Here is a 23,937-nt window from a genome sequence, read left to right as displayed (position 1 = left end):
AGTATGATGACAAATTTTATTTTGTGTGTGTCACTATTGTAAGATTTTGGATTCTTGCTACATAAGTTAAAACACATTGTTTCCTTATACGGAGTCAGAACATTGCTCGATCAGGGCCAGTTTTGTCTGCTCTAAGTGGCAGTGGCCATTCTAATTTAAATATTACTTTTATTCTGTACAACTAAATGTGCAACATGGGAGTTTTATCACTTTAAGAGCAGGAAATAAAGCTACAATCTTCACCACAACACCAAATCACCATACAGTACTATCTGCACTTCAGCTTTGCATACAGAAGACCTCAAGCTCAATCCCAAAGGCTCCAGAAAACCCTGAAGAGCCACTGTCAATCAGCATAGATACGCTAGAATCGGAACAGCAGTCTGACTCCATACAAGGCAGGTTCCTATGGTTGAATTTATTATTTATTTTTATTGATTTAAAATATTTATACCCTGCCCCTCCTGTACACTACTGCTCAAGGCAGCTCACAACAATAAAATAGATACAATATACGATAAAAGTAATAAAATTAACCAAATTGAATAAGCAAGTTAAAATTCAGGTTGAAAACCACATTCGGTTTTAAGTTCAAATTAAAAGTTATTTTAAAAGCTAAAAACTGAAAATTATAAAAATAAAAACTAAAGAATGAGATGTTCCTGGATGCTCAAGTAGCCACCATGAACAGAGGTGCCTTTTCACCACTTCAGCTGGTATGCCAGCTACACTCCTTCCTAGAAGAGCCAGCAGCTCCACATGTTCACTGGAACAGGTTATACAACAACAACCCCATGGAGTTAGCAAGTCTGTTGTAGTACCAGCTGCACTTGTTACTCCCCTATACCCTTCCAAGGATGCCAACTGACCTCATTGGGAGCCTCACTCTGGATAAATTCCTCATAGATTTTCTTGGCCTTCTCCGCCATTTTGGCAGGGAATTTGATTTTCTTATAGTCTTCACAAGCAATCCAGAACTCAATGTTCTCCTTGCTGAACTCGGATTGGAGGAAGTTCTGGAAGCTGGCAAGTCCATCTGTATAGAAAAGAATTAGGGAAGATTCCGCTTTTTGCAAGTCTGATTTTTGAACCACAGGGCAAATAAGACAAAGCTTTGGTCTCAGATATTTAAAATGCACTCTAGTACTCACTCCTACTGTCCAGCTTCCTTAGTATATTTTCAGATTATTCTGGCTATGCAGGAACAAGGTAGTTCTGCTCGCTCCAGCTACTTTTTCACTATATCAGCCATTAAAATTTTCAGGATTGCTTTCAATAGTCACCAGGGCTTCTTTCACACAGGGCTTTTAGTTTGCATCTCCTCTGGAATGAAGGGTGTGCAAAGAGGCGCTCTTACCCTTGGACTTCCGGGACAAAGTCCAGGGCCTCCACACACCCTGAGGGGGCTCCCCAAATCCTCTTTAGTCTGTCCCAGGTAGTGTGGTCACCATGCCACACTGCCAGCCCACACTACGCCGGGCAGCCAAACATGACTGTGACCTGCACCGGGCAAGACCTCTGCTTTAGAGACAGAGGGGGGAGTGGGAAAAGAAATATTTATTTATTTATTTATTTACATTTTCTATCCTGCTCTTCCTCCAAGGAGGCCAGAGCGGTGTACTAAATACTTAAGTTTTTCCTCACAACAACCCTGTGAAGTAGGTTAGGCTGAGAGAGAAGTGACTGGCCCAGAGTCACCCAGCAAGTATCATGACTGAACAGGGATTTGAATTCGCGTCTCCCTGGTCCTAGTCCAGCACTCTAACTACTACACCATGCTGGCTCTCTTTATCTTATGCTAAATATGTTAAGCTGCATGCTGAAATATTTCTTTTAATGCATATTTGCATAAATATACCTGTTTTATATTTCTACATTCTTATGAGTTCAGTTGCTGTTTGTGCCCTCAAGAACCCACGCGTTAAAAAATACTGTGTGCTTCATGGTGAGTGGGGTGGGGTGGGGTGGATGATGCTTAACTTGCAGTGAGGGGGGCTCCAAAGGCCTTTAGGTCTAGGCTTCAAAATTACCTAGGTGCACCTCTGGGTACATCTCTGGCTGTGCGTTCACATATCGGCCAGATTTACCCCAATGTCCCTGCGAGCTCTCAGGGAGCACTGCACACACGATTCGGGTTTTTATTTATTATTTTTATTTATTTATTCGATTTCTATACCGCCCTTCCAAAAATGGCTCAGGACGGTTTACACAGAGAAAGAATAAATAGATAAAATGGATCCCTGTGCCCAAAGGTCTCACAATCTAAAAAGAAACATAAGACACCAGCAACAGTCACTCGAGGGGTACTGTGCTGGGAGCTGGATAGGGCCAGTTACTCTCCCCCTGCTAAATAAAGAGAATCACCATGTTAAAAGGTGCCTCTTTGCCCAGTTAGCAGGGGTGACCAAACCCCTGCCAGCCTCACACAGCCTCCAGTGTGGACTGGGCCCTCCACATGAACACTTGATCACACAGAGGGCTAGTTTAGGCAATTTCCCACCCCCGCCCCTTTCTATCTTGCTCCCGGCTGAACAACAGCAACCCCCTTGCAGAGATCAGGAGTGCACAGGCCCTTCAACAGCTCTGATGGCAACAGGTTAGGACCTCAGCCAGAGCCAATCAGGGAATACGGGAGCTTGGTGCGACAACAAAAAGGAACATTTTCTCCAGCAGACTGCTGGGCAAGGACTTGCTGTGGGGGCTCTAGTGGGGGAGGGGCCCCACTATGGCCAGTTGAAGGAAGATGGCAGGGTTGTGTTCTTGGGGCTTGGCGAGGGTACTGGTTTGGGTTCCTCTAGTTCATTCAGTGTGAGGGCTCCTAGTGGCACAGGATCACCCTGTGCCTTATTATTTATTTATTCATTCATTTATTTATTTATTTAGGTTTTATACAGCCCTTCCAAAATGGCTCAGGGCGGTTTACAATTAAAACAGGAACCATTAAAACCAATAACGATTAAAACAGAAATATAAATATAAACACCAATTAACAATTAAAACATCTTTAAAAACAATTAAACAATCAGATCAATTAAAACCCTGAAAACCAGGTTACAGCATGAAAACAATTAAAACTATTTAAAAACTCTGGAAGGCCAGGCCAAACAGATAGGTTTTAAGGGCTCTCTTGAAGGTCAATAAAGAATTCAAATTGCGAATTTCTGCTGGGAGTGCATTCCACAGCCCAGGAGCAGCTACAGAGAAGGCCCACCTCTGATTCGCCACCAAACGAACCGGTGGTAACTGGAGACAGACCTCCTCAGATGACCTTAACGTGCGGTGGGGATCATGTAGAAGAAGGTGCTCTCTAAGATAACTCGGACCGTTCAGGGCTTTAAAGCCGTTCAGGGCTTTAAAGATAATAATCAGCACTTTGTATTTTGCCCAGAAACATGTTGGCAGCCAGTATAACTGTTTCAAAACAGGAAAAATATGTTCTCTCCAGGTTGCCCGAGAGACCAATCTGGCTGCTGCATTCTAAACTAACTGAAGTTTCCGGACTACATACAAAGTGTCATTGTCATTTATGCATCCCACTCTCTCTCTTACCATGGAATTTCCATCTCATCCCATACTTGGAGGGTTCCACAATCTGGGATCATGACACTTCTACTATCACATGTCATAGGAGCTATCTAGGTGGTAAAGAGAGGGACTTGCGTTGTTCCTCCACTAAACTATTTCAGCATCACTTCCCCACCTCCACTCCACAGGTGACTGTCTCAGCCCAAGGCAATGACTGTTAAATTAGTTTCAGTGTGGGATGTAGACATGTCCATAGAGTCTAACTGAGAACTATAGTAGCGGCTGAAAGGAGTTGTTTTTGTTTCCAGGTGCTCCTCTGGTTGATTTGTGGCTGGGATTCAGCTCCTGCACACAGGATGGATGTAAGTGCTTATGTGTTTCATGCATGCTGGAAACACTCAGGCATTTTGTTTTCTGTTACATTTCGTTACTACAGACAGAGCCCTTTCTCACGATCATGTGAGAGGGCTAGCTGGTGGGCAATGGGGGAGGCTGTGAAAGCCTTCCTTCCTGGCAGACAGTCTCCGAGGACTATCTGGACACATGGATCACACACCCAGATGGTCTGCCACTGCCTCAGGGATCACAGAAGCACAGGGGCCAGGATGCATTGTCCAGCTCCCAGAAATCCCACAATGCACCACACAAGTGTGTGGTGCATCATGGGGATCCCCTGGCAGTGGCCGGGAACTTAATCCTGTGTCAGCATCAGCAGTTAGCCCAAATTAAGAGTGCACACACACACACACACACACACACACACACACTTAACCTCTGCTAAACAATGGGCTCCCTAGGCAGGTTTGCCACTTAGAACTGTGTGGCTCCCAGCCGCTCTCACAGGCAACCAAGTCTGGTTTTGGACAGTGTTGCCCAGTCTTGGCTGCTCATGAGAACAGTCTCACACTTTACTATCTGAATTCCTGGATCCCTCCATGTTTCTGCTTTGAATCAAAGTATCATTTGGTTTCTATCAGAAACTCAGATTCGTAAGGCTGTGAGGCACTTCACACGATTCATGTGAAGCGCCTTACTGGGCTCTCTGGGGAGAGTGGGCTTAGCCTGCTCTCCCTGCAAACGATCATGCTTGCAGCCCTGGCAGCTGGATTGGCCATCCACACAACTACCAGCTCCGTCACGGAGCCGCTGGGGACTGTGGGGATTGGGGGCTGTGCAGCCCCCGAAAGCTCCAGGATGTCCCGTGCGAGCACCTGGGGCATTCTGGAGAGACCCCCGAGGCCAGGAGGCTGGCTGCAGCCTCCAGGTCGGGGGTCTACTTGTGTGTTGCCGCAGACTGTGGCAGCACATGAGCAAGAAGAATGAGGTTAACGGAGCACTCGCTCCATTAACCTCATTTAAGGGGAGGGGGAATTAGGCAGGCTAGCCACCTTGGAACCACCGGGCTCGCCCGCAAGCCCGGTGATTCACACAATCAGTAGAAAGTGGGATAGGCTCCCTTGGCCTGCTTTCTACTGATTGTGGGAATAGCTTCAGAATTGATTACTGCATTGGTTATCAGACTTGTATCCTGCCTCTCCTCCAAGGACTTCAAATAGGATGGATGTTCTTGAGTAGAGTCTTACAGGGATTTTGAAGGAGTTTCTCCAGAGAGTTGCGCCACTGCCAAGCCTCCTCTGGAGTAGGCCTGAAAATATGAAGGAGAAAGAAATAAGGTAAACATATCCATGAAAGTTAGTGAAACAGAAAATTATCACTGATAAAACAGAATCTTACAGGAGGAAGATCTTTTCAGCACCTGGATTTCGCAGTGAGAGAGGATTAATAAAATACACGATCTCCTGGCTTTACTAGACCTGATTTCCCATTTCTCTTGTGTGGGTCTGACTCTCAGTTTCTGACCCTGGCTTCTAATCTGACCTCGACTTCCACCTAGTTGCCCTGGAGGATTTTCGCACATGGCTGTATGCCTTGGGGTATCTGAAGAACGAATCTGCTTCACAGCAGATTCCCAAGATGTTTACTTTGGGGGATTAAAATGACAGTTCACATAGCTGTTGGCTTCTCCCTGGACTCCCTGGCAGATATTTTTCCTGTGCGTTCGCACCTCCCTGGTCCAGGTTTTCCCTCCAACCAATCACAAATCACAGCACAGAGGAAGAAGGGAGAGAGCTTTTTAAAAATAGTTTGACAGCTAAGAGAACAAGACCAGCATAACAAATTGCAAAACAGCTGTATCAAACAGCAGGACGCTTAACCCTTGCCTTTGTGAGTGACTGTCTTCATCACATAATGTTTACCCCCCACATAGACACACACACCTAATGGACTCTATTTGTCCCATTTTTTAACACTTAGACACTTTTAAAAAAACTTTTAAAGCTGCCGCTGAGCAGTGGCGGTGGAGCGGAATGGCAGTGAGAGCAACTCTCCTGCCTCCCAAATGATGAAGGGAAGCTGCCCTGGGGCAGGGCCAGGGGCCAGGGTGGCTGGGGTGGGTGGCACACTGGCAAGCGGCACAACAGGGCAGCGGCCAAGGGACTGATTCATAGGAGTCTCTAGAGCACTCATTCCTGCCAGCCACTGACTCATAGGCAATCTAGGGTGGGGCAGCCAGGGCACGTGCCCTAGGCGCCACTTGGGGAGGTGCCAGTGCCATGCTGCTCCCCACCCCCTCCCCAATTCACAAATTTATTTATTTGTTTAAAAAATAACCTGTGACCCCTTCGAGGGGCTTCCTAAGGGCCGCAGGGTGGGAGGTCTGCAAAGGTTCCCCTTCCCCCGCCGGCCTCTTAGATCACTGCCACAGCCCGTTCCGGTCTGATTTTCAGGCCTGTTCAAGCCTACAGTGCGGTGGCCATTTTGGAGGTCGCCGCACATGCTCAAAAGGCCTCTGTGAGACCTGGCAAAGCCTAGGACCTCACAGGGACCATTTGAGTATGTGTGGTGGCCATTTTTAAAAATTAAAAAATCACCACTGCACATGCTCAAATGGCCTCTGCGAGGCCCTAGTCTAGTTTTTCCCCTGATCTAGGGAGTCAGAAGAATGCAAAGTTGTTGTCAATGGACTCAGTCATTTAAAAAACAGATCTAAATGGCATAAAAGTAAGTGGACAAAACATCCCTTAAAAAGACAATGCTGGTTTAATACCTTGTAAGCTGGCAAAACTGAAGTGTGGGAGGAAGAGGCAAGGAATAAAATGGAAATATTCACTCGCATGCTGTTTAATTCTCTATACAGAGCTCTGTCTTTATCTGCATATTTCTCAAGCCATCTGATTATAAGGTTTGTGGATTTCATTTTTTAAAAATACTTTTTATTAATATAGAAAAGTAAGATAAAGATTACACCTCTGAGCCATCCACTTGTCCAATAACACATAATATATCACACATGTTTGTACCCATGTATGTACTACGTACATTTATACTTATCATAGTTAATCATTTACATACAGAAAAAATGCAAAAATAAACTAGATCTTGCCCATCAATAACTTTCTAACACAAACCCAGTTGATATGAAGAAGAAAATTATAAAAGAATGAGAAAATAATAATTTGTTTGTTTGTTTGATTGATTCAATTTCTATACCGCCCTTCCAAAAATGGCTCAGGATGGGTTACATAGAGAAATAATAAATAAATAAGATGGATCCCTGTCCCCAAAGGGCTGACAATCTAAAAAGAAACATAAGATAGACACCAGCAACAGTCACTGGAAGTACTGTTCTGGGGGTGGATAGGGCCAGTTACTCTCCCCCTGCTAAATAAAGAGAATCACCATGTTAAAAGGTGCCTCTTTGCCAAGTTAACAGGGGTACTGAACAACTCCCACCGGACCTGTCAGTCAACTAATACCTAGGTAATAATCTTGTCTTGGGAAAATGGTAATTTGATTATAAGTAGGAGAGAGAGAAAAAAGAGATCAAATTATTTAGAACTAAAGACCAATATTACTAAAATAAAAATGTTACAGTTATTTTGAATATTATTTTAAATTGCATCCACAATTTTCTGTATTCTGTATTCTGGTTAAATTTCCTGTAAACAAAACATATTCAGAACTTTAATGTATGTTACTAGGTTTTTGGGATTTCAAACTTGGAAAGTGCCTGCCTTTAACTTGTGTGGTGCTTTGGGTGGGGGGGGAACTGTTGTAAGAATTCACACCCAGAAATGTTGCATTTGCAATGTATTTCCATCCCTGTGTTGTGCAGTCTTACCATACTGATAATTGGCTTGTCTTTTGAAATAAGTGGTTAACATGCTGCAAATTATTCCAGCATGGTGTAGTGGTTAGAGCGCTGGACTAGGACCGGGGAGACCCAAGTTCAAATCCCCATTCAGCCATAAAACTAGCTGGGTGACTCTGGGCCAGTCACTTCTCTCTCAGCCTAACCTACTTCACAGGGTTGTTGTGAAAGAGAAACTCAAATATGTAGTGTATGAACCTCTGGGCTCCTTGGAGGAAGAGCGGGATATAAATGTAAAAATAATAATAATAATAATAATAATAATTTAGCTGAGTTGTACTCGGGATTTTATTGCCTGTGCATCCCAAGTAGATTTGCTCAAGTTTCCTTGCCTTCTAAAAAAGTTATATTTTAGAATGTCTTCTTAAAAAAAATCAATGCAACTCCCTTTTTACTTTGAGCACAATTGTTTTTAAAAGACACATTGAATAGCCATGCTGTGATTCTTATTGACTAGTGCATATGATTAACTAGACATAAAGTTTACTGTCCAGTCTGCCTGTTGCCTGCCTCCACACTGAATTTGTCTCTTTTTAATTTATTTCATTGGCCCTTAGTGCACCTTCTCCCTTTCTCAGCCTGAAGCTACTTTGCAGGGAAGCCAGCTTGCTCTAGCTGGTTATATTTTTCCCCTCTGCATGCCAGGCAGATCTTGAGGGGATAGGGCAGGGGCAACCTTTTACCAAACCTTTGCAGTGTGGCAGAGACAGAAAATTGGTGACGGTAGTGCAGGGATAGATTATTGTTATAAATTCTTTCTTTCTCACACACATATACCATTTTTCTGATTCAAATATCACACTGTTTTGCTGTTCTGTGGCTAGTTGCAACTTCCACCTTCTTCCTGATCAGGCTGCTGGATCCAAGCCGATTGTAAGCTGCTGGATAATTTCAGATTGTTTGGGGCCCCTAGGATTTCCCATTGCAACCATCTCCCTTTAAGGCAAAAGCTGTTTGGACAGAAAAAAGCCATCCCTGAATTTCTTGGAGGCAGCAACCTGCAGCGAGGTGTGCTGAGGTGGCAGAGCATTTGCTAAAGAGAGCTTTAACTGCTTAGCTCTATGGAGGCATGCCCAGCACATGGATGTGCTGCGTTTCCTTTGGAAGGCGCTGGCACATATGTGCCACATGTATGGTTGTGTGTGTGTGTGTGTGTGTGTGTGTGCATGTGTGTGTTGCTTACTACCTGTTTCTCCTGAAAGTGTTTGGACGTGTATTTTTTAGCTGATATTATGGTAAAGATATTACCTGAAAGATGGGTGTCAAATGTTTGGACAGGGGTGCAATTTCAGTCCTTGCCCTAGGCGCTATTTTCCTTAGATACGCCTCTGCACTGACTGTCCGGGAGGGAGGGTGGGTGAAGAGTTCCCTTCCTCAGCCCTGTCTGCCTCCAAATAAGACAGACGGGCCAAATTCAGGCTCCTGTGCACACACGCGTGTGCGCAGAAGCCTGAAATCGGTCGGTCTGCCTCATCTGGAGACAGACAGGGCCAAGGATGGGAGCTCTTCACCCGCCCGCCCTCGCAGCTTCTCCCTCCCTCCCTCCCAGCTCATCCCTCCCTCAGTGGCTGGCGGCCGTGGAGGTGAGTGCTCTAGAGACTCCGAGTCAGTCCGCTGCTGCCCTGTTGTGCCACTTGCCAGAGCGTCGACCGCCCCAGCCACCCTGGCCCTGCCCCAGAGCAGCTTCCCTTCATCGTTTGGGAGGCAGGATCGCTGCTCTCGCTGCCATCCCACTCCTCCACTGCTGCTCAGCGGTGGCTTTAAAAGTAAAATAAAAAACAAAAAACCACCGCTAGGTGGCCATGCCCCAATCCCTGTCCCGATTTCTGCCAACGCAGTGCTGTGTTGGCAAACAACACGCCCAGCGCTTGCAATTGCAAATCACTTAGAGCAGACCATACCCCAAACAGCTGTCAAACTCCCCTTAATTGAGTTTTGAAAAACATGGATTTACTGGCATGACCAACACAAACATAACAGAGAAAACTGCAGGGCATAACAGAGCGCCGGGTTATTTTTCAAAAGTCTCTGAAACTAGAGGATTTTTTAAAAGCAGACATACTTGGGGCTAAGCCAGAATTTGCAGACTCCATTTGGGGAAAATCAAAGTCCTGCCTGTCCTGGTCCCTGATAGCCCACAGGGATGTTGGGGTAAATCCAGCTAATATGTGGACTGGCACACTCCAGTCAGGAGAGGATTCAGAATAAAAGCCTTGTGTGAAAAGCCTCCTGGTGAGTTCTCACACTGCCTGGCCCTACAAGACATGATACACAAGGTTTCAATAGATAGAGAGCAGCGTGCTCTATTGTCCTGTGGCCAGTGACTACCAGGTTTTCTCTAGAGTGCAGGCATCCAGCAAGTAAAAGGTATCCAGCACTGATGTTTTTTTGACTGGCAGGTTTTCTCTCACACAATAGGGGCCCCCAGCCAGCTGACACAGCAAGAGAAATACCCTGGGGCAATAAAGCATGTTACTTTCTACCCACTGAAAACTTTCCTGGTTACGATGACATCATCTCAGCGGAGAGCTTGCGTCAGTCTGTAAGTATGAGCAACTCCAAGCAATAAAGCTTGACAAAAATATGTCAGATAACAGAAAGAAGGTGTACTTTGAACTACCAAATGTTCCATCTGCATTTTTAATTTACCTAAAATATTAAATAAAGGGGGAAAATCATTTCCATTGAATTCAGCTCCCCTTAAAGCTTGGCTCCCTAAGCAACTGCCTAGTTTGCCTATATGGTCAGGCTGACTCTGCAACTTTGGAAATAGCTACTTTTGTCTTGATCGTATAAGATGCATTCATATTATGCATTCAGCACTAGTTTATTGCTACTCCATGTGCCCAGTGGTTAGAGGGGAAAAGGAGGAGGGGGAATCAATGGTACCACAAGGAGAAAAACAAAAACAAACTGTGAACAGAATGATCTAATAGGCAATTAAACAGAAATAAGATTTAATCATATAACATACTAGACATGATATAAGATATGCCCCAAACCAGTATATATATGCAATAAGTGTATGACTGAAATATACTATATATAAACCAGCCAGGTAAACATCTACAAACAGCACATATGAATGAGTGAATACAATCCACATAAACAAATGGTAAGTAGTAAACTCCCATTAAGAGCCCAGAGTCTAGTGGAAGCAAAAAAAAACCCCAACAACCAGAAGTTGGCATCAATATATGGCTCTAAGTTAGCTCATGTTCCCAATAGCAGCTCTTCTTGTTCTCCCGGTCTAAATACATGCATCCAGTATGTTCATAAAGCATAAGAGCAGAAAGACGAAAGACGAAGAGTCTACTGTGTCTGATGATTGGGAACGTATATTAATTATCTTTATGTGATATTTTTGATTGTATTGTTGTTAATATAGCAATTGAGACTGATGAAATGTGCTCCTGTTTAGTGAAACAGCTATTTATCCTGGGGAAGCTGTAGTGCCTTTTTCCAGTCTCTTCAGTCATCGTCCAGCAGACTACACAGCATGCATTGTTTGCCTTTTCTCTTCCTCTGAGACTTGAGTACAACTGACTACATCCCTTATCATCGTTCCCAGTCATCATCAGACAATCAGACCCCCCACCCCGGCGATGGCAAGCACAGGCAGGCCTCCTTGGCTTGCGCAGACCGGCTGCGCTCATGTGCAATTGGAACATGGAGTGTCACATCCGGGCCCAATGTTGGCTCCCAGCCAACATTTGGGCATCCCCATAATGTACCGCACACTTCTGTTGTTCCGGGGGAGCCCCAGTGGCAGAGGAGGAGTTCCAGCGGGCAGGATGACGTGCCCCAGCTCCTGATACTGCGCTGCCTGAAGGAGCAGCTGAAATGTCTGGGCGCGTGATCTCTGAGCCCAGACCAGCAGCCTGGATCATCTGAGGGGAGGTAAGCATTTCAAGGCTTCCTCCTCACTCACCCTGTAGCCCTTTCTCACCGATTGTGAGAAAGGGCTCCTTGTGTTACAGGTGTGAGAGAGATAACTTAACATGGGGATGTTCTTGTACTGTGGCACTGAAATCCTATAAAAAGCCTGATCCTGCAAATTCTCCTCGCAAGACAGTGGCTTTGGAAATTGCTTCCAACTTTTCCCTTTGAAACATTCCGCTTGTGTGATATTTCACTATATCTGGCCTGAGCTGACCTTTGCAAACCTTGCAAGGAGCGCCTCTCCTCACACTCCTTGCAAACCTTGCAAGAAGCAGAAGGAGAGAAGAGGAAGCTGCTAGCAACCTTCCCTCCTCCATGCCTCCCATACATTTTCAACAGTTGCAAGGGTTAGTTTTAAAAGGGGGCTGACTGGCTGGCTGGCCCCACACCAGGGTCGTGGGGCAAGGCAGCATTTTGCCTCTCACCTCAGGCACTGCAGTATCTTGGGCCATCCTGGTTCTCAGCTAAACCATAATCAGCATGTGCTTTAATGACAATGGGTTCTTCCCTCAAACACTTTACCAAACTTGCATTCTTGGAAGCCACTTGACACCATTCCCCAATGACTCAAACCATCTGGTTTTGTAGTGCTGCTGACTCTAAATGATAAAATAAACAACTTCCATACCAGCCACCCATAGGACTAAAGACAGGCCCAAAGCAAACTGAGGCAAATAGGGAGGGCAGAACTACACATTACGTTTGATACGGGGCTGCTGCTGCTGAAAATGGCACCCTCATGTCTTATAGGACCACCTATCCCGTATCCTCACATGATGCATTTTCCTCCTTGAGGCAGCCAATGACATGACATGGGGAAATGCACAATGTGGTGACATCAGAGCATTTACAGGTGAGAGGGGGAGATCTTAATTGGCATGCCCTTATACCCTGTACCATAAAAAGCTTTGCAAATCCTCATCTCAAGAGTGTGGCTTTGGACATTTCTTCCAGCATTTTCCTATATAAATCCCACAGTTTGCCCTGTGTGGAAATCAGACAGAAATGGAGTGGAGCAGAGTGGGGAATGATATGTTTCCTTCCATATCTCCTGAGCATTCAGTCTCTGAAGGCTGAAATTCTCCTTCCTGCTTCAGCCCTGGCTTTGGGGTCTGTTTTTGTCCCTCCCACAGATCCCTCTCCAGTTCCCACGCCCTACTAAGGGATGTAATGAATGACTCCTTTGTCTCAGCTGAGGCATGCCAGAAAGTTCTTAGAGCAAAGTGGATGATTATCCAATTTTATTCAGACTTCAGGGACTTAAAATTAAAATGACTAACTAAACACACACATGCATACAAAAAACACCAAAAACAAAGGCAATGTATGGGGTGGGGCAGGGAGAAAAGAAACATTGCCACTTAACAAGCAGAATGGAAGCCACTAAGGCATAACTCTGTCTGGTTCCAAAAGGTTATGTTCATCAATGGTTTTTAAAGACAAGCAACCACAGTGTGGTTCAAGGAGGGATTGCTGATCATGAACCTGGGAATCTTAAAATCAAAATATTAAGTTGTGACTTCTGCCGTGTGTAGTCTTGTATTGTGTAGTCTTGGCTAACTCACTCTCTCTCAGCTTCAGTCCTCTATCTGTGAAAATGGGAAGCAACCAGGATAGAACCTGTGAAGCACTTTTAATTGAAAAAAGGCTATTTAAAACAAATTTAAAAGAGTACTATGACTAGTAGTAGTATTAGTAGTAGTAGTGATGTACATTAACCACAGTTCATGCACTGGTTCAAATATGACCCAGGCAGAGGCTATGTCTATGCCAGCAGTGCCACATATGGGTTGCTGGGGGAAGCATCACACAGCAGGAAGCTGCAAGGAACAGCAGGCATGCAGGTAATGACATGTGCTACTTACTTTTAAGGGTGCCACATGCAAACTGCTAAACCAGTTTGTGGGTCGGCCAAACCGGAATGAACTGGTTTGCCAAACCACAAACCAGTTTGTATTTGAACCAGTACACGAACCACGGTTCATGCACATCCCTACAACTAGGGCCCCTGGTGTACAGACATCATTAGAGTGATCAAGTTGCTGTGAAATTGCACTATCCTTGTTTTTGGTCAGATGCACAAAGTTCCCTTCAAGACTGAGCTCAGGAGAAGCCTGTTCTGCTCATTTCCAGAAGAAACCAGCTATGTACAACATGGATTGGCTGGTTCTTGTGATACCACAAAGCCATCTTTGTGCTATCAAAAGGTCTTGGGAACAGTTTTTCAGATTATTATTTTTAAAGATGCCAAACAAACATTTAATCTGACAATTTGCAAGGTCCTGGGAGTGGGGGTGATTACAGCACTAAATAAATATTATGTTGGCCAATCATTCTGCAGGCTGTCTTAGCATTATAAAATAACCCTGTCTCTTGATCAAACTGGAATGGGGTTTTATTCAGGTTTAAATTTCTAAACTGAGATTTATCAGAGGCTCAAACATGCCTAGATACATCAGTGCCAGTACCAGCTACAGCTGCTCACTGAAGAGAGAACATTATTTTATACATGCTCAAAGGCATTTTCTTCTTCCTCATTATTGTTGTTGTTGTTTGTTGTTGTTGTTATTAATTAGTAATAACTTGTTACAGGGCTCTGCACAGCCATCAGCAACAGGTTCCACAGCTAAGTCCTCATGATTCCATATTCAAATTAACCCTCAACCCCTTTTGCTTATTCATTCTAAGAACAAAACTTAGGTTACTAGCTAAGGCAAGAGATCTTCCCTCAGTTTATCCACCCAGTTGTGTATATCGTGCCTTGGTAAGAAGTCAGAGGATGAATACAAGCTTTAGAGAAGGCTGAAATGACCTCCATATGAACTTCACTGCTGAAGTCTTCTGGTAAGGCATTGTTACATGTGCTTTCTCTTGAAGTTTAATTTGAGGACAACATAGAACAAGGCTAGGGATGTGCAGGACATTCTGACTGTGGAATGTTTTGACTCAAAATGGGCTGTTTCAAGTGTTCTGAGCTTGGAACAGAATGCGCTTCCAGTGAAGTTCTTGTTCCAAGCTCAGAACAGAATGATCCCATTTCGAGTCAGAACATTCTGTGTGTTCCAGGCGCCATTTTGGATTCCAAGATGGTACTCTTCTGACATCTGTTCATGCATGGCAGCCATTTGTGTTGTCAGCACCACCATGCAAAGGGTCACCATGCATGCACAGAGCCTAAAAGAGCACCATTTTGGAATCCAAAATAGCACTCGGAACATTCCGAGGCAGAACAGGGTCATTCTGTCAGAACAACCAGCTCTCCCGGTTGTTCTGACAGAATGATCCAGGGATCTTGCATTCCATTCCAAGCTCAGAACAGAATGCAATATCCGTTTCCTGCACATCCCTAAGCAAGGCCTTTTCTACTGCAGCACCATGAGTGTGGAACTCTTTCCTGAGGAAGGCTCACCAAATTCAGACCCTGGGGACATCTAGAAAAATGGTCAAGACCTTTTTTATTCTGCCAGGTGTAGGGGAGTGATTGCCTATTGTAATGATTACTGTCGATGAATTCCATATTTGTTGTTTTATGGAAGTTTGAAGTGGCTGCAACCCACCTTGAGCTTATTGTCAAAGAAGAAAAGTGGGGATAAAGAATTTCCTGAGGATCTCAGCTTTCATTTTTTTAAACAAAAGTTTCTGGCCTTCATGACTGCTAAGATGTGTTTGAAATGTTGAGGATAATGCCTACTAAAACCTGAGCTCATGGATCAGAGAGACACCATTTAATGTATTGGCTCTTTCAATTTTTGTAGAGTGGGGGGGTGTAATGTCCCAATTCATCCCAATATCAAATCCCTCACAGTGACTGTTCCTTCTCCTATGTGTGTTTTTTAATAGTGAGCCCTTTTGCAACAGGAAACTGTTGTCTTATTCCTTTGTCATGAAAGCCACTTGCAGAACTTTTTCTTTCGGTTGAAAAGCAGCATATAAATATTCTAAATAATAAAATATATCAAAGACAGGAAGAGCAGAACTTCAAGTAGTCCTGATAAATCATGGTTCTCTGCATGTCTAGCAAAACAGGATAAATTATGCAAAACAGCAAATGTTTTAGAATTAATGATGCACAAAAAGGGAAGCCATGCAAATTTGCTGAATGCATAATTTGTAGAGGTTGCAGAATTCAGCTCTTCGTTCAGCTCCTTCATTCATGGTATGCACAGCAATTCTTAGATCAAGAGAGGCTCCTCTGACTTCATATATTACCTCCCTCTCCAAAAATTTCACTTCAACAAGCACAGTGGTAAACAGAATGTGTAGACAATACTGAGCTAGATGGACCAAATGGTCTGATTCAATAGAAGGCAGCTTCCTATGCTCTTAGAATGCTCTCTTTTTTTAAAAAAAAAGGTTAGCCTGATTGTGCACTGACTGACAAAGGACCACAAAGCGCACCAGTCCAACAATGAGACTTCTTTTTCTATTACCATGAGAAGGAGCCACAGAGCTTCAGAGCAGCTCTGAAACGCACTTCCTAATTTGTTCCTAATGGCTATCAAAAGGGAAAGTGCATCATCTGTCTAATTTGCCTCTAATGGTTGTTAAAACTAGGCGAACAAACAGCAGTACCAATCACAAGGCAATCTCCAGATCAGGCCCTCTACAGAAGCTTATTTAGGTATAATTGGAAACAGATTCAGGGATAATAAGCCATGTACAGATCCCCTCTCACACTAAGGCCACCCATTCCCCTAGCAGAATGAGACACTACTGGTGTTTATTTTGTTCCAGTTCCTGGAATTGATTTACCTCTGGTGCAGATGGAGGACTGTTTTCTCACAGATAAAAATGACAGTGATTAAGGACTGGCAGTCAGCAGCGCTTTGCGGGAGGGTCCCAAACAAGTTCAAATCGAACCATCTATTCAAATATTCTGCCCCAGATGCTGACATTTATTGTTGTTTTTCATTGTATATGCCCTGTGAAACAATTCTTTGAATTCTTGTCAATATACTGCTGAAGTCTTACTAACAAGGGAGTACTATGGCCAGTCTTACATGTGCAAAATCTCACAACAAGTTCTGAAAATCATGAGCTCAGTTTAAAAATAATGGGCAGGCTGGTTTTCTTTTCCCTTTTATAAAATTAACTCATTGATCATGGAGGCATTTAATTTCCTGTTTAAACTATTATTTCTGAGCCCTGCTAGTTTCTGGATTATTAACCCACTAGGGGAGGCAGAATGAGAGCCTGGAATATCATGCCCCAAGCTTCCTTCCCCCCTCTACATGAGGAAGTATGATGTGAGCCAATGAGGTGTCGGGGCTGTAGTGGTAGACTAAGGAGACTCAAGTTCAGTCTTCTGCTCAGCCATGAGCCTCACTAGATAACCTTGGACTTTCACAGGTTGTTGTGAGATAAAATGGGATGGGAGTCATGGACACTGCCAGGGCCAGACTGGGGCCACTGAGAGGGCGGTGGAATGTCTGTGGGATGTTGGGATGTGGTATGTTGAGCAGAATGGGTACTTAAGGGTGGGAGTATTCACTGCTGCCAAGTGCAGCAGGGCTCAGGGGCGCCCCACGGGTGGGGCGCACCGGGAATATGCCCTGTTGCCCTGTGGGCCAGTCTGAGCCTGTACACTGCTCCAAGGCCAGGGCAGAAAATAGATCAATTTTGCCCCCACCCCCCAACTCAGCTCCTGTGCAGTTAACAGCAGTCTCAGCCTCACACACAAACATTGAGAGATTGCCATTTCCCCAGTCTTTCTATCTCCATGCCAGGAAAAAAAACAATGTGCTAAATTTCTTGCGTGTCAGGCATGGGAACAGGACCAGTATACAAGGTGACAGCCTTAGGCAGGTACATGCATGAGCAGACACAATTTTAGAGGGAACACCTATCTTCAGTCAACACCTATCTCCCAATCTTCATCCACAGGTCTCCCACCCATTACATCACAGGCTATAGAAAACATAGGACAAGCCACCCACAGAGGTGCACAAAAATGTCACACGGCTAGAGTTCAGAAGAAGACAGTATCTGCATTTTACAGGTACCTAAATTCTCTAGTTTCCTAAAAACCCATATACATCAACAGAAACAAATCCCATCCACTTGCAGATCTGTCATACATAATCATCTAAATGGGGTGAGCTTTCTATACTGAAAACCTAAATGACTTATACTGGAGTGATTTTTTATTTTTATTTATTTTAGCACTTACTGATCACTTTTCATGATGTCCCAAAGTGATTTACATAATAAAAGTTACAATGAAAACAAAGTGTACCCACAATATGCACTAAAAACAGCATGAATAATACAGCCAATATTCAAAATAAAACATTACCAATTTAAAACACAGACAATCCCCAACACCAGTCAATCAGATACTGTCATACATTTCCTTGACCCCAAAGGTCCTTAAGGCATTTTCACATGTGAGGCTCAAATTGCCTTTGAACCACTCTCATGCAAAGTATGCTAATATTTTCATCCTCCTTAATACAGGATATAAAGTGGCATTTGTAATGCAAAAGAGAACAGTGCATGTTTTACATTTGCATTACAGACTAATTTGTTTTACACTTGCGTTTCAAACGAATATCAACAAAAACGTTACAGATTAATTTTATGATTAATTAAGGGTTTGCCAGTACTTAAAATACCATTCAGTACTGATAGATTTACATGGCAAGCCCAGAGAATCTTGGAAAGACAGGGAATTAAGGTGAATGTGGTTTGTATAGCACCAATGACACTTAAACAATTGTAAGTCAACTCTAGATTATATGATAGGAGGTATGATGTATAAGATTGTGAAATTTGTGAACAAGGAGAAGGAAACTGTGGAAAGAAAGGTTCAATAAATACAATTCAATGTTTAGATTGCACTTCATTCTATATTGGGGAATCTGGTAGATCACTGAAAGATAGATATAAAGAGCATCTAGCAGACATGAGACACAGAGAACAAAACCCTGGTCACTGCATATGAGGGTAAAGCATGAGAGCCAAATGATGTCTACTAAAATATCTATTTTGGGGATTGAAAGGAACCTACAAAGAAGGAAAATAAAGGAAGCATTATTTATAGAGAAATTGAGACCTGACATTAGTGCTCAGGAGGCATTGGCCAATGCCCAGATGCGGACTTAGCCACGGACCTTGGGGATTTGGTCCATGGCCTCCTGTCTCGGGGGGGGGGCTCCCGAGCCACTGACCACCACTGGTCAGTGGCTCCACCACAGGGGCTCCACCACTGACCCTCCATGCAAGTTAAATATTTTTTAACCTTTTTTTCAACCGCCGCTTCGTAAACAAGCAAAGACTCATTTGGCTGGCGGGGTGCAGGCACTCAAGGGGAGACACCATGGCGGGGGGGGGAGGAGGAGGCCACAAGAGCTCCTTCGCTGAGCCCACCTGCCACCCAAATGAGAGGTTGGGCCATTTCCAGCCCATTTAGGGGCTCTTTGTGCACACACGCACATGCTTGCGCATAAGCCCAGAATGGGCTGAAAACAGCCCGAGCTCTCGTTTGGATGGCAAGTGGGCTTAGGGAGAGAGCTTTTGCCGCCTCCTCCCCCACCTTGGTCTCCCCTCGAGTGCCCATGCTGCACACCGCACTGGCCATCCCCGTCTCTGCCGTGCAGCAGCGGTTGAAAAAAAGTAAGGGAAAGAAATTTAACTGGCCCCTGACACCCACCCCCCCACAAACCCTCAAGCGGAGGGTTGGGCTCTGAAGCCCTTCAGGTCTGGGCTCCAAAATTACCTAGGTGCACCCCTGTCGATGCCATAAAATTTATTGGCCTCTGAGAAGGACCAGGTAATTCCCCTTCTCTCTCCCGCCCCCCGCTCATTAGCTCTCTGCCAGTCATGGAACAGAGTGTCATCACGTCTAAGGAATTTTAACAGCTGGGGAACAGAGGAGGTTTTTATCTGTACTTATTTGTGTGTTTAGCTGAGGATGGTGTGTTACACCGAAACACCTTATGTGTTTCAACTGGTTAGTTTTTCTTTTGTGCAATAAAGGGTCTTTTTGTTGAGAGTTACCAATAAAGTTTCACGTGAAAGATGATCAGGAAGGAGGGCTTGACCTGGAGTTTCAGTGTTGTACCTTTTTCTCCAGGGGAAAGAGTAGAATCTCAAGGTGAGGGGCCAAAAGAAAGAGGGCAGAGTAGCTTCAGTTTGGGTTGGGAGCTTTTGCTAGTCACTCCACTTTGCATCAGACACCTGGAGGCACTGCCATGCCCTTCCCTTGACCTGTTGGGGCCCCCTCTTCTATCTCCTGTCAGGTGCCAGTGGTCTGTGCCCCACCCTACCAGCTCTCTCCCCTTAAGAGCAAAGCACACCATTGTCCTCCCAGGCTCAATCCTCTTAGGGCCAGACGAGATGCGAAAGAAATCATGTTGTTTGGCCCTGCCTGTTTTGATTATTTTACTAATCAAAACATTGAAAACTAGCCAGAGGGGGCCTGGTCTAGATTAGTGCAGTGGCCCTGATCCAGATAGGGACCATTATCACAGTTGCTCTTTGTATTAACATAAAAAACAGAAGGGCCAAACATTGCGGTTAATGTTCTGTCTAGTTTGGCCCCGGATCTCAGGGTGTGAGTCTCAGGACACCAGGCAATCTTATGCATGTGAGAAATGGTGAGGGTGCTGAGAATTTTGCTAGAGGCTATAGTTGCTCCACAAAATCACAATTCCCAACATTCCTTGAGGAAAAGCCATGACAGTTTTGCCACTTTAGCTTTATATTGCCTTACATGCCCTTAGTCAGATTTGTCCATCTTCCAGTTCCAATGCTTAATTTTTGTAGCTACTCTCTGCTCTTACTCCTCTCTCTCTCTACACACACACACACACACACACACACACACACACACACACACACACACCATGATTTACCCCATCTGAACATTCTCAGTGTTTTTTCAAGATACTCTTTAAAAGAGAAATGCATCTCAACTCATAGTACCTATGAAAAAGGTAATAGCATTACTGTCCCCAAGAGAAAATCTGTGTGCCTCAAGAATGAAGAAAAATAACTTCATTTCATAAGTCTTCACTTTGACATTTATATCACAAAAAAATCTCCTAGAATTTTTATTACTTTTGCATAAGTGGCTTGTGAGAGTTCACTCCCACCTTCATAAGAAATGGTCCTCATTAAAATAGAAACAAACTCAGCAGTCAACAGGATCACAAGGCTGGTTAAATATCCATTTTAAAGGTAGATCATAAATTGATCAATGGTTGTGTTCTTACTTTTGGGCCTTTGCTGACTTCTCGGGCTTCTCTGGGTAAGGGATAATCAGGTCAATAGTCGAATCAGGCTTCTGGAGGAGTGTGCCCAATTTGGTCTTGATCTCCTTGGCTCTGGATTGAGAGATTAAGAGAAAATACATGAGTGTAGCTATCAATAAATGCTGGACTAAGAAAGACACTCCGTTTCAGCAGCTGTCACTTACTGCTATTTTCGAGAGGTAGGTTCAGCCACCTTTCTCCTAAATTCTGTAATGAGCATCATTGTCTCCACTGAAGTGACCTTTAAAGCATTCCTCATCACCTTCTTTTAGTCTAGTTTAATACATAGAAGTCTGTTGCCATTCTGCCTTTACCTTGTGCTCCATGCATTCCTCCAATGTCCAATCTTTCCTCCTCCTCCCCCTATATTTTTGTAGGGCAAAGTTATTTATTTTCAAATTGTACAAATCATCTGCTCACTTAATATTTTAATATTTATAATATGCCATTGACAGTCTAGACAGTTGGGGGCGGGGATGGCACATGAAAGCCATATTGGATATTACCGTAGGACTATGCTTATTCTGCATTCACCTGCTGCCAGAAGACATACCAATGCTGCCGACAGCAGTTATAGCTTATCCGCTTGAACACATGTGCCAATAACTTGTGATTGAATGCTCTTAACACATAGAAAAATCACCATGAAGGTAGACTTGATGCAAGTAGAACTGCTCTATCCTGTACCATTAGGATGAGACATCTCTATTTGGCATGGATTTACCAGGAGATCACACCCATCATGAACACAACAGTACAGACAGACCCTGAGAGAGAAGACAAGAGCTGTGGATCTTGTTCACTCAGCCAGAGGACAGATCTAATGGGTGGAGAACAAACCTATTAGGTATGTGTGTGGCTCCAGCACACACATGGCATTCATGCATGCACACTGCCCCAACAGGAAGCTGCATGGAGCAGCAGATTTTTTTCTCCAAGTTCCAAATCCAAATTTCCAAAAATGCTTCAACCATGCTTTGAACCGCAGTTTGGGCACATACCTACAACCTATCATTGTGGACAGTTCAGAAACAAGACCCAACCCTGGAGAATTGACAGAGAAAAGTTGGTGAGTGAGGATGAGATGATGGGTCCCCAAAGAAGAACCTATATGAAGAACCTGGCTACAGAAGCAGGGGAGTATCTAGTAGTGCTTGACCATGGGGCCAAGAAAATGGCCAGGAATATTATTTCTATTGAACCTCAGTGTTTGACAGCTTTTGAGCAAATAGACATGGATTTATAGGGCCTTTGCCCAGATGTCTGTGGAGTATCATTATATATTAGTCACAGTGGACTACACTAGCTGGTACCCTGACACATTTCCCATCAAGGATGTGAGGACAGCAGGAATAGCTGAGCCCATGATGCACCTGTTTTTTTCCAAGTAGGGAAATGTTGACATTTTGCAGTCAAGGATATTGTGCTTGATCAGAGGCCCCTTTCACTTCAGCCCTCGTGAAGCAGCCATGCGTGTATTAGGAATCAGAGCACTTCCCTCTGCAACTCACAAATCAATGACCTTGATCAAACACTAAATAGTGTGCTTTGGAAGTCAGCTGGAACTCACTCCTCTCAGTAGAATCTATATAATTATCCCACCTTGGGATAATTTAATGAAAGGTAGTATATAAATCTAACAATAACTAAACAAATAAACAAACATTGTTATTGGCTGTCAAGAAAATCCTACAAGAATTTGCCCCAACTGAGCTCATTGAGCACAAGGGCAGTGGTGGGGGGAGAGAAGGGCGGGGGTGGGGGGAGAGAATCAAATGGCTGCTTCCCTTCATCAGCAGAAAATCATAGACAAATTCAAAAGTTGCAAGTACTGTCAACTGTTTATTGGGGCATTAGGTGCATTTCAAGTGAGTGCTCTTACATGGGGGCATAATCTAAGCAATAATATTGTACTGATACAATTATAATATTGTGCATTCATTGATCTTTCATAAACATAATCATAGTGATTATTTTCTTGGCTGATGGTTACGCTGATGGTTACATAAGAAATCTTTTGAAAATTGTTATTAACAGAAAAAGAGTGTATTTTTCCTCCTGTGATTGCTCTTGCTTCTGAGTAAACTTGCATAGATCAAGCTGCAAAATATACACAGTTCTATTTGATATTATCATGTGACTAACTTTGCTAACTTGTCAAAGAGGCATCTTTTAATGTGGTTTATTTAGCAGGGGGAGAGTAACTGGCCCTATCCACCCCCAGCACAGTTATTCCAGTGACTGTTGCTGGTGTCTATCTTATGTTTCTTTTATATTGTGAGCCCTTTGGGGAGAGGAATCCATCTTATTTATTTATTATTTCTCTGTGTAAACCACCCTGAGCCATTTTTTGAAGGGCAGTATAGAAATTGAATTAATAAACAAACAACAACAACATGCTTCTCTCCAGGGAACTAACCCTGTTATAAGCTGAACCAGTCACAACATCTGGATACCCTCTGTCCTTTAACAGGGAACAGCAGGAACTTAAATATTAAAAAGCAAACATATAATATATCCCTCATTCCTCTCCCTCCACCCCGCCTCTAATTCATCAAAACATAAGAATAGCCTTGCCAGATCAGTCAGGTTTACATCTTCCAGTCTTTTTTGTTTTTTTGGCCTGTGAATGCTCACAAGTAGGGAATGAAAGTGACAGCCACTCTCTTTTGTATGTTCGTAGCATGGAATGCTTTAAGGTGTCCTTAAACCATTGGGGTTTCATTGTTATTGTGGCTAATAGATATTCTATAAAGAACAAATATTTGCAATTAAGCACGTGTTGTATGGAAAACCAGTTGCTCTCTTTTCCGTGTGGGTTTTACTCCCTCCTTTTTTTGTTTTAACTTTCCTGAAAGGAAGTTCTAAAACATCCTCATGAGAAACCAGAGAGTGTCTGTTTGACTTTCCCAAACATGCCAAAGACAATTTATCAAAGGATGCATGAATATCTCCCTGTTCATCAAGTCTTTCTCTCTTTCTTTCTTGCTGTACACTCAGAGG

General features: G+C 43.8%; 1 protein-coding gene across 2 annotated transcripts in view; it reads right to left on the bottom strand.

Annotated features, from left to right (window-relative positions):
- The window catches only part of RGS5 (regulator of G protein signaling 5), a 44,983-nt gene that overhangs the window by 7,274 nt on the left and 13,772 nt on the right, over window positions 1–23,937 (bottom strand). The window contains exons 3-5 of one of the 2 annotated variants that reach the window (XM_053248227.1): window positions 20,896–21,006; window positions 5,109–5,170; window positions 870–1,036 (exon numbers count right to left, since the gene is read on the bottom strand). In XM_053248227.1, the coding sequence (XP_053104202.1) occupies window positions 870–1,036; window positions 5,109–5,170; window positions 20,896–21,006 (340 nt within the window). Of the gene's footprint in view, window positions 1–869; window positions 1,037–5,108; window positions 5,171–6,198; window positions 6,332–20,895; window positions 21,007–23,937 lie in introns of those variants that run through there. The other variant, XM_053248228.1, reaches the window with a different exon arrangement.

This window comes from Hemicordylus capensis, chromosome 4, assembly GCF_027244095.1.
Source record: "Hemicordylus capensis ecotype Gifberg chromosome 4, rHemCap1.1.pri, whole genome shotgun sequence".
NCBI lineage: Eukaryota > Metazoa > Chordata > Lepidosauria > Squamata > Cordylidae > Hemicordylus > Hemicordylus capensis.
This window is presented reverse-complemented; position numbering and strand designations above follow the sequence as displayed.